Genomic DNA, 14,024 nt, shown 5'->3' on the forward strand with positions numbered 1-14,024 from the left:
CCGCTGCCAGGCAAGGGGGCCTAATTGTAGCAATGGCCAAATCGGCCTAAGGCCGGTCCTGTATAAATTACTAACCAGTACAATTTGGGATGTGTGACTGAGTGATATAAACCGCTTGGTTACTTTATTAGTGGGCTGGAGTTTGAATCTCGACTAGAGCTAGAACATGTTCATTGAGATTTAATTCGAGTTGAGTTGTGTTCGCTAAACGCCCAAAGGCATCTTTTCCACATGAAGGAATTATATTATTCAAGTCTTTAATACTTTAATGTCAAAGAACATTTTGCGCATCGTATTCTAGATCTAGATTTCAAGGCCTATTACTGGAATATTATAAAGTTCAGTAGATTTATACATTTATTAAACAATATTTTTTTCGGGGGGGGGGGGGGGGGGGAAGGACAGGGACGCGAAAAAAAATCCTTTTTTTTTGTTCAAATATGACATTCGTTAGTTGTTAAGACTTCTAAAAGCAAAAGAATCGCTCTTTAAACTGTATCTAAGAGGTATTGCCTTTTTTTTTTGTTCCGAAAATCCTAGATCGAAATAATTCAAGTCTGTTGATTTTAATCATCTTATGATTTTAGATAGTACATTAAAATAGATTAATTACATAGATCTTTCTAGATCTAGATTATGTATTTAAAAATTTCAAAATAGTAATTAGCTCGATGATACGCGAGTGCACTTATTTTCGGTGTTCAATTACATAGGTTAGGGTTGAAAAAAATACTTCTTATGACTACTTTGCAACTCTTTAAAAAGTTTTCCATGACATTTTTGTTTCGTATTAGAGATCTCCAGAGTCAGATAAGTGTGATTGGCAACACTTTTGCAGGCTTCTTGGCCCACCAGGGAGGGCAAACACCACCCATCGAGCAAGTCCCAAAAAGCCCGTGGAGTCTGGGAGCGCATGAGGCGCCCTGACCGTACTTCCCCGTGATGGAGGCTGTCCAGGCCTGAGCAAGCTATTGTAGCACAGTGCAGGACAAGCCACTGTCCTGTTGGTTCATATTTCTCAGGGCTCTGACCAAATTTTGATTCACGGTGCGGGAAAGAAGAGGAAACAGTGTCTCATATTCTGTTTGACTGCCCCAGACTTGCTGATCTCCGTCTCGACAGGTCTGGGAAACCAAATATTCTCGAACAGACGAAAGACAGCATGGTTTCTGTCCAGGACTTTTACAAGAGAGGATTTGAGCCTCTCAAGCCCTCCCTCCCTCAAATGGAGTTTGATGATGATGACCATTGTTTCCTGTCTGTTTTGTTTTTAAATTCGAAACGTTTGAGGAGTTTATAATGAAAATCTCCAATTAGAGTCAAGATCGTTTCAATGTTACACGAATGACTAAACAAACACACAAATAGTGTAAAATCAAATTTATTTCGTAGTTTAAAACGTGCAAGAGAAAAAATGTATGAATCAAATAATTCAACAAAATTATGTATCCAGAATATATACAGGTACTGACAGGATAGTTTCATTTCACATACAATACAAAGGAAACATTTTTATATGGGTTAGGTTTTTCCATATTATTTTAATTTCATTTTTATACTGGAAGGATTCTGAACAGTGCAACGTAAAAAAAAAAAAGCATGGCGCTTTTTCCCAACTAGCTCTTCAACTGAGATGTTTAACTTTCTTTTCATATCAAGATGACAGACACTCACAGAATAGGAAATGCAGGAGGAACAGAAATGTTTAATACTTGTGGGTACCACTCATGCCACAACCACCTTGTCATCTTCACCAATACGTTTTCGGCAACGAGTTCTTCCAGCCACGTGATCAAATGGCAACAAACAAAAAAAAATCCATAAAATCAAACAGTAATATAAGAGAAATAAAGTGATGCTTCTTTAACTTAAATGCTTTGTTACGGCCTCTGTAAAGTCGATATTACAAGTCTTTACAGAAGACATTCTTTTACTAAACGATTGGGAGTATTAAAATGAGAGAGGGGGGGGTATTGTAAAACAAAACAAAAAAAATCAAGAAATCTTGCTTTGATAAGCCAGGGAACACCTTAGAAGGTGCACGCGAATACAGTCGACATCTCCGCAACACTAAGAGCCTCATCCCGGAAGACGAGTCTGCCCCTTATTTCTCCCCATCGTACGAGTCACTGATGCGGCCGTGAGGGATCTCGTTCGCGTTAATGCCGTAAACGGCCGGGTTAAAATCTTGAGGGTTGAAGTGGGTGGCCCTGTCGGCAGAGCGGTAGAACAGGCGCTGGTTTCTGTTGCTGGCCCCGGCTCCTCCCTCGCGCAGAGTCTGTCTTGGGTTGCGTCCTCTGTTGTTGTTGGTGAAAGGCCACTTGGCAAGGTCAGGGTTGCCTTGAGGATCGGTTTGTGGCTGGACAACCTGAAATGAAATGAATCACGTACGCTCATTGTTGATACAGCAGAGAGAGAAATAGACAACAAAATAGTTTTTACAATATAAATGTTTTATAGGCAAGTGCTGTTGACGATCGTTGACTTCTTGCACCAAACCGCTGGTAGACAACTAAACCGCTGTAGGCTTATTATAATTTAACTAATAAAAACTTGAAGCAACTTGAATAACTTCCTTGCGAACAATTCTAAATATACCGTTTATAATATAGTCAAAATAAACTTGATATCAAATCCCTGGTCTCTGAATAAAGTCCTTCCCGTTAGTCAAAGGTCCATAAATAAGCGCAAGCTTGACCCTTAATGTACACTCACTGATGTTATGTGTGTGTTTGCCAAGGGTTAAACTTGTAAAATCCTTCGGTCAAAGGCTTATAAATGGGCGCAAGCTTGACCCTTAATGGACACTCACTGATGCTATCTGACTGATCGCCAAGGGTTAAACTTATGTAACTAAAAGCAAAATCTACTCACGTGTCTGCCATCTTGTTGGCCAGGTTGGACTGGATAGTGTCTGCTACCTCCAGGCTGTAATGGAAGTTTTATGCATTAAAAACATGAACGATATTTTATAATCTCAATTTCTACTACATTCTATTTAAAGATATTTTTATACAGATTTGTTTCTTTTGTTCGTTTCTAATTTTGATCAGTGTAGTACAATAAAGTCGAACTCTATATATATTGTAATCCGAAAAATCTAACCACAAAATGTGTCAAAGGATTTTCTACAATTCAATGAGATTGCCCAGACCTAATAGCTCATCGCCCACAAAGCCAATGCTTATGTTATATATTTTAAACTGCGCTGCTTCGTTATTAATAGAAATCAATATTGGTCAAAGTCTTTCCTTACGGGTCGAGGCGGCCGAGTGGTTAAGCGCTTGGCTTTCGAACCTGGAGTTCTGGGTTCGAATCTCGGTGAAGGCTGGGATTTTGAATGTGCGGGATTATTAGTCCACCTTAGTCCATCCAACATTAAAGGGTACCTGACTTAAGTTGGGGAAAGTAAAGGCGGTTGGTCGTTGTGCTGGCCACATGACACCCTGCTCGTTAACCGCTGACCATAGAAACAGATTACCTTAGCATCATCGATCGATCTCAAGGTCTGAAAGGGGAAACCTAAACCAACTTTTCCGTACACAGTGAGACAGTTTTCTGGGTCATGGGGATAATAATACATTGTTTTTCCACGGTAGCTTAGTATAAGAGAATGTGTGATTTGTAATTTCCGGTGCTAATTATGGTGAGTGAAAATTTCCTGTATTAAAGAAATGGTGAATGAAAATCTCCAGTGCTAAAAATGATGATCCTTGAAGTCAAATCAAGTCTTAATAACCTTTTTTTTTAGAGACTGTTCCAATCATTTCCATATCAACAAGTCTGCAAGTTCTTTTTGAAAACACGCCACTTGTGGGCCTAGCTTTAAATGCATCTTAATAAACCACCTAGATCTTAATTGCCACTCCTGTGAGATCGCTTAAGACGGTACAAATTAGTCATCCATAACCAAATAGTACTCTTACCGAGTTGCCGCATGGGGGAGCCACTTCACTGGCTGGTAAACATCGCTGCTGTGGCTCGTCGTAGACAGTACCTGGCCAAGAAATAGTACACACAAAAATGATCAGCTACAGGTCCATTAGTCTCGCAGAAGAAAGAAAGAAAGAAAGAAAGAGAGAGAGAAAGAGAAATATATATATATAGAGAGAAACAAACACGAGGCAACGTATTTAGAGAGTATTTAGCGAGCTACGATTTATTGAACACAACAATACAAACAAAAACACAAACAAAATGGCTGCCTGGTCGTGCGTTATGCTGGTTGGTCCCAGAGCAATCGCCATAGTAGGCCTCAACACTGACCTGTGACGTCGCAACCTGTGGTCAGTGGCGAGACCAGTCGTGATAGTAGGCCTGAACAATGACCCTGCGACGTCACAACCTGTGGGCAGTTTAAAGCAGTAGTTCGTTGCCACGTAACAGGTCTGTACGACGTGGCAACGAGCTATTGGTCTTTACTCCCCACAGGTTGTGACGTCGCAGGTCATTAATGAGGCCTATTATAACGATTGGTCTGGGTACTGGAGGAGACCGAAGCAATTTGTCTAGCCTTAACAAATGTGACCACGTCAAGGGTCAGTGTTCAGGCCTACTATGAAGATTGGTCTGGGCTGGACCGTCGTTGGGTCTTCTCGATGGTCCCGGGTTCATTCCCTGCCCGCTGCCTTCCCCCGTCGTCCTGCAGTTCGTTTGAGTTTAGAATGTACAGTATGTTCAACTCTATAAGAAACACCCAAAACATGTCAAACAAAACACATTGTAACATCTCGCGATTGGGAAAGGGGGGGGGGGAAACAAACGCATACTGTCTATATATATGTATATCATGGAATATCCGTTTTAGAGGGATTTTTTTCTCTTGCAAAAAAAAAATCACCACAAGGATAAAATGATGTAGCCAACATCTGATCCATTATTTCGCCAGGTACCAAGTATAATGAAGTGGACCATTAGAGCTCACTTCGTCACTTTACCAACTAAGCCATTTTATTCTGAATATAGTGTCCGATTCTCATTACTGAATAATAAAGGATACAAAATTCGACTATATAAGTTACAGACGGTAAAAAAAAAGTCGACTTTATAAGTTTGAGACGATAAAAATGTCGACTTTACAAGTTTAAGACGTTCTTACAGACAGGAAAAAGTTGTAGTTCAACCCACCCCCCCTCTCTGCAGTTGTGGGAGGGGAGAACGGCGGCCATGGTTCCAAGAAACTTCATTATCTTCACGACCAGGCAACCTCTTGGTGTCAGAAGTAAATGTGGTGACTTAATTATAGGCATAGTTAAAAAAACAACAAAAAAAAACCATCTGTATTGGACACATCTTAACAATATAAGAAGATATTGACAGAAAAGAGAGAGAAAGAGAGAGAGAGAGAGAGAGAGACAGACAGACAGACAGACAGACAGAGAGTAATATAATTTTTATTTTAAAAAATGAATGTTGTTGTTTTTTTCAATGGCTACAAACACAGGACTACACATTTTAATTATCAGGTGTTAGAATTACACTATATACGTTTTAATTCTTCTATGAGACATTACAATATTTAGTCTTGAGATAGATTAGTAATTTAATTAATTTTGTTTTCAACAGATTGCTTATAAGTATTCTAGTATATAATGCTTTGAGCGTACAGAATAACACGGATATGAGAGAGAGAGAGAGAGAGAGAGAGAGTGAGAGAGAGAGAGAGAGAAAGAGAGGGCAAGAGAGAAATAGAGAGAGAGAACAAGAGAGAAAAAAGAGAAAATTAGAGAAAAAGAAAGAGGAGAAAGAAAGAGATAAATGGAGAGAGAGAGAAAGAAAGAAAGAAAGAGATAAATAGAGAGAGAGAGAGAAAGAAAGAAAGAAAGAGAGAAATAGAGAGAGAGAGTGAGAACATGAGAGAAAGAAAGAGAGAAAGAGAGAGAAAAAAAAGAGAGAGGTGAATGAAGTAAGTGAACAGACAGATCAATAGACAGACAGACAGACAGACATACATACATACATACATACAGACAGACAGACAGACAGACAGACAGACAGATAGATAGATAGATAGATAGATAGATAGATAGATAGATAGATAGATTGATAGATAGATAGATTGAGAAATCAGACAAACATAGGCTTAGAGTTATCACGTGATTTGAGTAACAGCCTGACTTGATCAACAAACAATCCCTGCATCAACTCTTTTTTTTAAAAATCCCAGTGCCAAGTTTTAATTGCATGTTTCTCGCTAAATCAAATCATTGAAACAAAATTGATGTCTGGCATGACAAGTTTCCGCTGCAGGTAGCGTGAGCCTAACACATCAAACGTCCTGCACCGCTCGCGTTCATTAAGTCACTAATGACTCCATACCTAGCACCGCCCACTGGATCACCTAGCGCAGCGGTTCTCAACCTTTTACTCTCGGCGACACCTTTTTACAATCCCCCACTCTGCCGCGACCCCCCCCCCTTTTTCACACACATACTGTAATAGAAGAATAGACAATAACAATCCATATTTTCGATGGTCTTAGACGACCCCTGGCAAATAGTCAATTGACCCCCAAAGGGGTCGCGACCCACAGATTGAGAACCCTTGACCTATCGGCTTACCTGTCTTCACTTTTGTTTTGTTTTTTAATGGGGTTTTAAGAAGTTGCGCACCGGTGCGTTTGTTTTGAACGTTGTCTGTGGCGTACTAATTCTAATGTTCACCACCAAAGGGTTGCCAAACTAGCAGCTTCCGTTGTACGTAAGGAACCTTGGCCGCTATTTATAATGTAGAGTGCTTCAACACTTAGGCCTGTTTGGATTAGTTACCAACTGAAACAACGTTCACTCCCCCCTCCCCTTTTACCTTTAACATTTTAAAAAGTCAAATACTATTTCTTTTTAAGCGGTTTGAACTGTAGTGGTTAGTAGTGGTATAACTATCAGGAATCATCATCATAGTTTTTTTTTTTTTTTTTATATTTAAAACCTAACTCAAGGGAAAAAACTCGTAAAATTTAATGCGCCGTGATAGTTCTCTCCCTCTCACATTTTTTATTTCATTAATAGAACTGTTTTTTAAGAATGATTTTTATTCACAATCAACACTGTCCTTTTAACCGCGTACTAGGTGGGCGTAATAAATACAATGAAGTCCCACAAACCCTACCAGGAGACACCAGCCTGGTCACTAGACTTCTTCTGCTATCGCATACCTAGCAATTCTTCGATATCGTTTAGTTTTAGTGTCCGTGTTTCCGCCATGGTTTAATGTCCAGCAATCGCAAGCGAATAACCGTACCGGAATGCGTACATCAGGTAGACATTTTTATTTTCTCTAGGAAGTCAATACACTCTTCATATCTCTCAAGGTTCGGAATAGTTATGAATAGAGAGAGTAATTTTAAAAAAAAAAAAGGCCTGAGGGATTTCCATGGTGATGTTGTAACCTGTGTACAGTAAACTGATTTATGGACAAGCTACGTATTAAAAAACATAACATTATATATATATATATATATATATATATATACACAGGGCTTTTTTGTGACGGTACGCCGGCACCTTTTTGAAAAAAATTATTAGGCCTACTTTTCTTGTATTTTAACGTATATTATTAATTTTTAGTTAATAAAAGTTAGGCAATCAACTACTGAGTACCGGCACCTAATCACTGAGTACCTGTATTTATTTTTTATTTATTTATTTTTTCTTTTTTTTTTTTAAAGCACAGTATATATATATATATGATTTTTTTTACACGTAGCTTTATTAGCTTATCAAAACATAACTGTAGTCTTTGTGTACATATTAAAGCACCACAGAGTCAAATTTCCTAGTTTGTTTGTATTGCAAAGTGATTTATTATTAAGTTGTCAACAATTATCTTTCAATATAGCACCTTGACCTTGTTTAATTTGTCTATTTATTTAAAAATCTATCCCTATCTCTTTTTTCATTTTCTTTTGGGTTTTTTCTAAATCCCATTATATTATCCCCACATTTCTACGCATCGCTTTCCCACAGAAAGAGACTGTAAACTAATCGTAAAGATGTGGCCAGTAACTCACCCTCGCTGCACCTCTGGTGACCTAGATATCTGCCATATGAGCATGTGTAGTAGAAAGAACAAGGGGGCAGGTTCTCTACGGGGTCTGGGTCCTGGTCTGGGTAGCGGTGTCCAGGTCCGTTGTACACCACACAGTCTTCGGGGACAGAGTTGCAAGGGAAGGTCACAGCCTGAGATGACCTGCATCGATAAAACAAAAAAATCAAGAACTGAAGAGTATTAAATATTTTAAAAGGTAATAGGGTAAATTGTTTTAAAAGGTAATAGGGTAAATTGTTTTAAAAGGTAATAGGGTAAATTGTTTTAAAAGGTAATAGGGTAAATTGTTTTAAAAGGTAATAGGGTAAATTGTTTTAAAAGGTAATAGGGTAAATTGTTTTAAAAGGTAATAGGGTAAATTGTTTTAAAAGGTAATAGGGTAAATTGTTTTAAAAATTTTAAAGCAATGCAGAATAAAATATCTAAACTCTTAATAATATCAACATGAAGTCTGTCATTTTGGTGAAATAATGACTGTGACGCAGCTAAAATCGTATTAAAAAACAAAAGGCTATTTATTCGAAGATTAGTTTGCAATAGTTGATTTCCAATTCAGTGTCCTTGACATTCTAATTTATACAACGATTTTAAAAGCTCTTAAATCTTTCATATATATTATATTTTATTACTATTTTCTTTAGCTTCCCTTATATAGTCCGCACTCCTCAAATTTCTCCATATAACTTTCTCTTCTTTACTTAATCAGCAGTAAACGAAGGTAATGATTAGCATCATCATTGGCTCGACTTAGAATAGTCGTTTTCTAAATTTAGAACTAGATATTCCTTTTTCCAATGTCTCTAGACATTGTCACGAATCAAGGACTTAAGGTGCTAAATAATCTTTTTTGCTTGTCTATTATGAATCGGCTTGAAATACTTTGCCATATTTAAACATTTAATTTACGAGGTCGCTGGATAACGAGAAAACAATGCTTACGGAACACAGTCTCCCGCCCTCCTGTCGTAGGTCGTTCCATTGACGCAGTCAATCTGTGCGTAGTGACCGCTCCTGCAGATACCGTAGGACCCGCAGGCCCACCAGTAGAGGAAGTTCTCTGGCAGCCCGGAGCAGTCGTATTCAAACTCAGTTGGCTGAGACTGGGACTGGGTGAAACCTAGAACGTTAAAATAAAAATTCACAGCTTTATAAAAACACAAGACCTAGTTTTATAAAACATAAGACCAATGTTTCTAAAACACAAGACCTAGCTTCACAAAACACAAGACGTAGTTTTATTTAACACAAGACATAGTTTTATTAAACACGGGACCTAGCTTCACAAAACACAAGACATGGTTTTATTAAACACAGGACCTATAAAAATATCACAGTGCGTAATAAGATTCGTGGTCGAGAGGCTAAATACGCTTGAACTTGTCTATGAAGTGGGCTCGAGGTTCGACACCCGACTCGAGCAGAGTTGTGTTTACTGAGTGCCTAAAGGCAGCACGGAAAACCTTCTCCCAGATAACTTCTCTCACCCATTGGTCCAGAAATGAGATTGGACCATAATGCTCTGAGCATGCTATAAGCATGAAAGTAGGTCTATATAAAATATATAATTTATTTATCTTATTTATTGGTAGTTCTTAACCAATCTTATTGTTCGTCACAATTACAACACCAATAACATATAAAGGATTCTTTACGATTTTCAGTTGTTTTAATCTTCAAAAATTGTTATCATCCACTATTTGTATCAGTAAAGGCACGCCACTCCCAGTGGTCTCTAACTAGTTTTTTAAATAGTTTTCCCCTGCAATTCCCTGCCCTCTCAGCTTCATTGTGTACTCTGCGTCGCCATGTTCGTTTAGGTTATCTTCCGCAAATGTGTCGCGTGGGTTCCATCCTAAGACATGTCTAGCTCTAGTATTGGCATATTTTCTTAGGGTGGGGCATCACTTTCTTTCGAAGACCTGCACCTCTAAATTTCTCCGCAAATTTTTTCCAATAGTATCACACAAAAAATATTTTAATGACCCTTGAAACAGTAAAAGTCTTTCTCTCTAACTTGAAAACTGAGAAGGAACATGTGTATAGTTGAATTCTATTGTGTTTCATTTTATTTATATACTTTTACAGAAACAATAGTGTTCCTTTAATTGCAACTATCAATAATTGCCTAGATCTCATGGACTTTAATTTTTTATAATAATTGTACATATTTTTTTTCAAAACTTAACAAGTCTTTCATTCATTGCATATGTTAGAAATATCAAATTTAATAGAAAGAGAAGGGAATAGCTTTTAGTGTGATGTTGAGCACCCTTTTGTAACAGGGGAGTTAAGTGGCTAGAATAAATACCGTTTCCCCAGCATTTCGCTAACACATTTTAAGTAGCCTATCGATGGACTAAAGATCTAGAATCTAGATGCCATTGAAATCTCAAGAAGCTTACCACGACTCAAATATTAGTCTTTCAATTATTGAACCAACTGATGTAAAATTGTCTTGATTATTTAACCAACTGATGTAAAATTGTCTTGATTATTTAACCAACTGATGTAAAATTGTCTTGATTATTGAACCAACTGATGTAAAATTGTCTTGATTATTTAACCAACTGATGTAAAATTGTCTTGATTATTTAACCAACTGATGTAAATTTGTCTTGATTATTGAACCAACTGATGTAAAATTGTCTTGATTATTGAACCAACTGATGTAAAATTGTCTTGATTATTTAACCAACTGATGTAAAATTGTCTTAACAACTTGCCTACAAAACTACGTTGAGCTATAGCGTGTTTTTGTTTTCACAAAGTCTCGTTTGAAAGAACTTGTATCAAAAGAATTGCTCGTAATGTTTCATTGAAGTGTCTCGGGTTCGAATGTTGGTGACATCCCTGAGTCCACTCAAGTCTAATGGGTGCCTAAAATTAGTTTTGGGGAAAGAAAAGGTGGTTGGTTGTTGTGCTGGCCACATGACACTCTCGTTAACAGTCGGCCAGAGAAACAGATGGTCTTCACGTTCTCTACCGACTCTATTCTCTAGATCGCAAAGTCTGACAGGAGTACCTTTACTGTACTAGCTATCTATCTATCTATCTATCTATCTATCTATCTATCTATCTATCTATCTATATATCTATCTATCTATCTATCTATCAATCTATCTATCTATCTATATGTCTGTCTTTATATGGATAGACAGAAACTCCTGAAGCCGGAAATAGACATATTTATATTTAGATTTATTACAGGTTATGTTTTATTTTAAATCTAGCACACAAAACAAAACTTACTTACTTAGACTGAGATCCCCCAAGACCTTATTATATTTTTTACACATTATGTCCTAATTGAAGTAGTAAATTATATTTTATATAGACTCTATATTTAAACTAAGAACAGTACAACTTACCAATAGTCGATACTATCAGCAAAAGACTTGCGTAAAAGCCCATTCTTGTGTATTTTGGGGTGAGTCTCCTCAAAGTGGCTGTACCTGATGGAACACTGATTTTACCAGCGCATCGGATTCTTTATATACTCCCACGTCGAGCAGACGGTACACCGTGCCCTAAGTCTGGGGCTTAGCAAATGACGCCATTCCACGTGGACGCTGGGAGGTGTAGGATTTGCGGCGCAGTCTGGACACGGGGCTCTGAGCAAACAGCGCGGGGAAGACTTCAAAGGGAGCAGACGGTGCCCCGAATGGAGCTGGTGGGCAAGCGAGGTCTTGACCCGGTGTGACTCTTGTGTGCGGGTCCTGGACATGCTGTTGACATGGTCCATCCACAGGCTTGTAGCATTATAATAAACACGTCTGCTTCCTCGTTATCGAATTGCGAGAGGTGGGGGAAGGAGAAAGAGGGGGGGGGGGGTTATGTTACTTCTACCACTTCTAGGGTCGGCGTCTTGGCATTGAAAGATATAATAGGTTTAACGTTGAGGGCCAGAGGCGGCCTTAGTAGTGCGCGGGGCCCTGGGAGATTGTCATGTCAGGGACGAGAATAGTTGTACGATGGGCTGACGGGGATAAAATATTCTCTATACCGCGAAGAAACTTGGGAAGGGGGGAGTGTTCCCCCACTTGCCCCTCTCTTAAGGCCGCCTCTGGGAGGGGGGCACTTCACAAAGAAGAAACCCATAATTTCCCTGTCTAGAATTATTGGTGCATGGAGTTACTAAGTGCTGATATGTGTATTTATAGACCTTTTTTTTTTGGTAATGAAGCGTGGATCTGCTGAATGTGACCTCTAGTCTCTATAGGTCAACCGAATGGCAACTCTGGCATGTAGTTCTGGATGAGACATCTGGTCTGTAGGTCTACAAAATGGGACCTTTGGTCTGTAGGTCAACAGAATGGCACCTCTAGCCTGTAGGTCTACTGAATAGGACCTTCGGCTATAAGTCTCCTCAATGGAACCTCTGGTGTGTAGTGGCCGGAAGGTCTACTGGATGGGACCTTTAGTATGTAGGTCAACTGGATGGGACCTCTTGTGTGTAGGTCTACCGAATGGGACCAATAGTCTGTAGGTGTACTGGATGGGATCTACGGTCTGTATGTCTACTGAATGGCACCTCTGGTCTGTATATAGGTCTACTGAATGGGAACTTCGGTCTGTAGGCTTCTAGGATTGGACCTATGGACAGTAACAGTGACTGTGCCACGACATACTGTCAATTTAAATAATTAAAAATTGTTCAAATCTTTTTTTTTTTCTATTTTCTGTTTCTGCTATCAACTTACACTCTCTTCATGTGTGCAATGTGGACAGAAAAAAATTGTTGGTCAAAAGTCTGGTAATTTCCAAAAATTAATAGAGCGTAGCGCTAATAACGCGAATGTCGTTGGTTCAATGTCCATGTCGGTAATAGACAATTTTTGTTCCGATCTGATTTTATTTTATAAAGTAGGAATTGATTTTGTTTTAAATATGTTTTATGTTTCTTTAACTATCAAGGTTGAGGCTATTAGTGGTCAACACACACAAGAAGGTTGAGGCTATTAGTGGTCAACACACACAAGAAGGTTGAGGCTATTAGTGGTCAACACACACAAGAAGGTTGAGGCTATTAGTGGTCAACACACACAAGAAGGTTGAGGCTATTAGTGGTCAACACACACAAGAAGGTTAGGGATATTAGTGGTCAACACACACAAGAAGGTTGAGGATATTAGTGGTCTGATTTTCAACACATCTTTCCTGAGAACGCCAAAATAACGTGTCACGAATCACTAGACCTGGCGGCTAATCAACAATTTAGACAATAACTTTTGATAGAATAATATCATTTTATTTTAATTTCCTTTATATGTGCTAAGCGTTAGATCGGCGGTTTTCAATCTTTTAACTATGTTATGTACATATGTAGTAAATGTTTAGTTCAAAGTCCTCCATCTCACCCCGTCTCAGCCCCACCACAAACTCAGAGACATATTGTAATAAATAACTACAATCAACAGGCCTTTTTTTTTGGTTTCTATCTCCACCTTTAAAGTAGTTTCGATCCAACATCCTATATCACAAATTGCGAGACATCACTGTGTATGTACATAACTGAACTGCATCATTTATTTTTAAACCAATCCAAACAAAAAAAAAAGGCCTTCTGTTGAATCTAAAAAAAAAACAACAACTTTCAAATGTGTCTGCATGAATGTATATAGCTAACCACTCTGTCTGTCTGTCTGTCTGGTACAAAGTTTGTACACATTATGTCTCCCACTTCCTACTCTTGGATCACGTTGAAACTTTGTACAATCATTCATTGTCCCTAATAAAAGCATAAATAAATAAAAGAAATTAACCAGTTAGTTAATTAAATTGTGGTAATTAATTTTGTCTGATAACAGAAAAGGGAAATAAATCTTACAATATTGAGAATATAGCTGTCAATGCAACATTTTTCCCCTTTAGTTTAGCTTTTTTTTTTTTAATTCATCTTGTTTTTTGTTTGCATTGAACATTGTCACTTTCTTTTAGATGACTTTGTAGTTTTATAACACATCTTTTTAGTCTTTCTG

General features: G+C 38.2%; 1 protein-coding gene across 1 annotated transcript; it reads right to left on the reverse strand.

Annotated features, from left to right (window-relative positions):
- Positions 1 to 1,365: 1,365 nt before the first annotated feature.
- On the reverse strand, positions 1,366 to 11,565 carry LOC106067672 (uncharacterized). Its single transcript, XM_013226896.2, has 6 exons — positions 11,415 to 11,565; positions 8,986 to 9,163; positions 8,009 to 8,187; positions 3,927 to 3,997; positions 2,875 to 2,928; positions 1,366 to 2,368 (listed from the first exon to the last, which is right to left on the reverse strand). Exons 1-6 carry the CDS (start codon positions 11,455 to 11,457, stop codon positions 2,105 to 2,107), a joined length of 789 nt encoding a protein of 262 aa, XP_013082350.1. The 5' UTR covers positions 11,458 to 11,565; the 3' UTR covers positions 1,366 to 2,104.
- Positions 11,566 to 14,024: the final 2,459 nt, after the last annotated feature.

This window comes from Biomphalaria glabrata, chromosome 12 (assembly GCF_947242115.1).
Source record: "Biomphalaria glabrata chromosome 12, xgBioGlab47.1, whole genome shotgun sequence".
NCBI lineage: Eukaryota > Metazoa > Mollusca > Gastropoda > Planorbidae > Biomphalaria > Biomphalaria glabrata.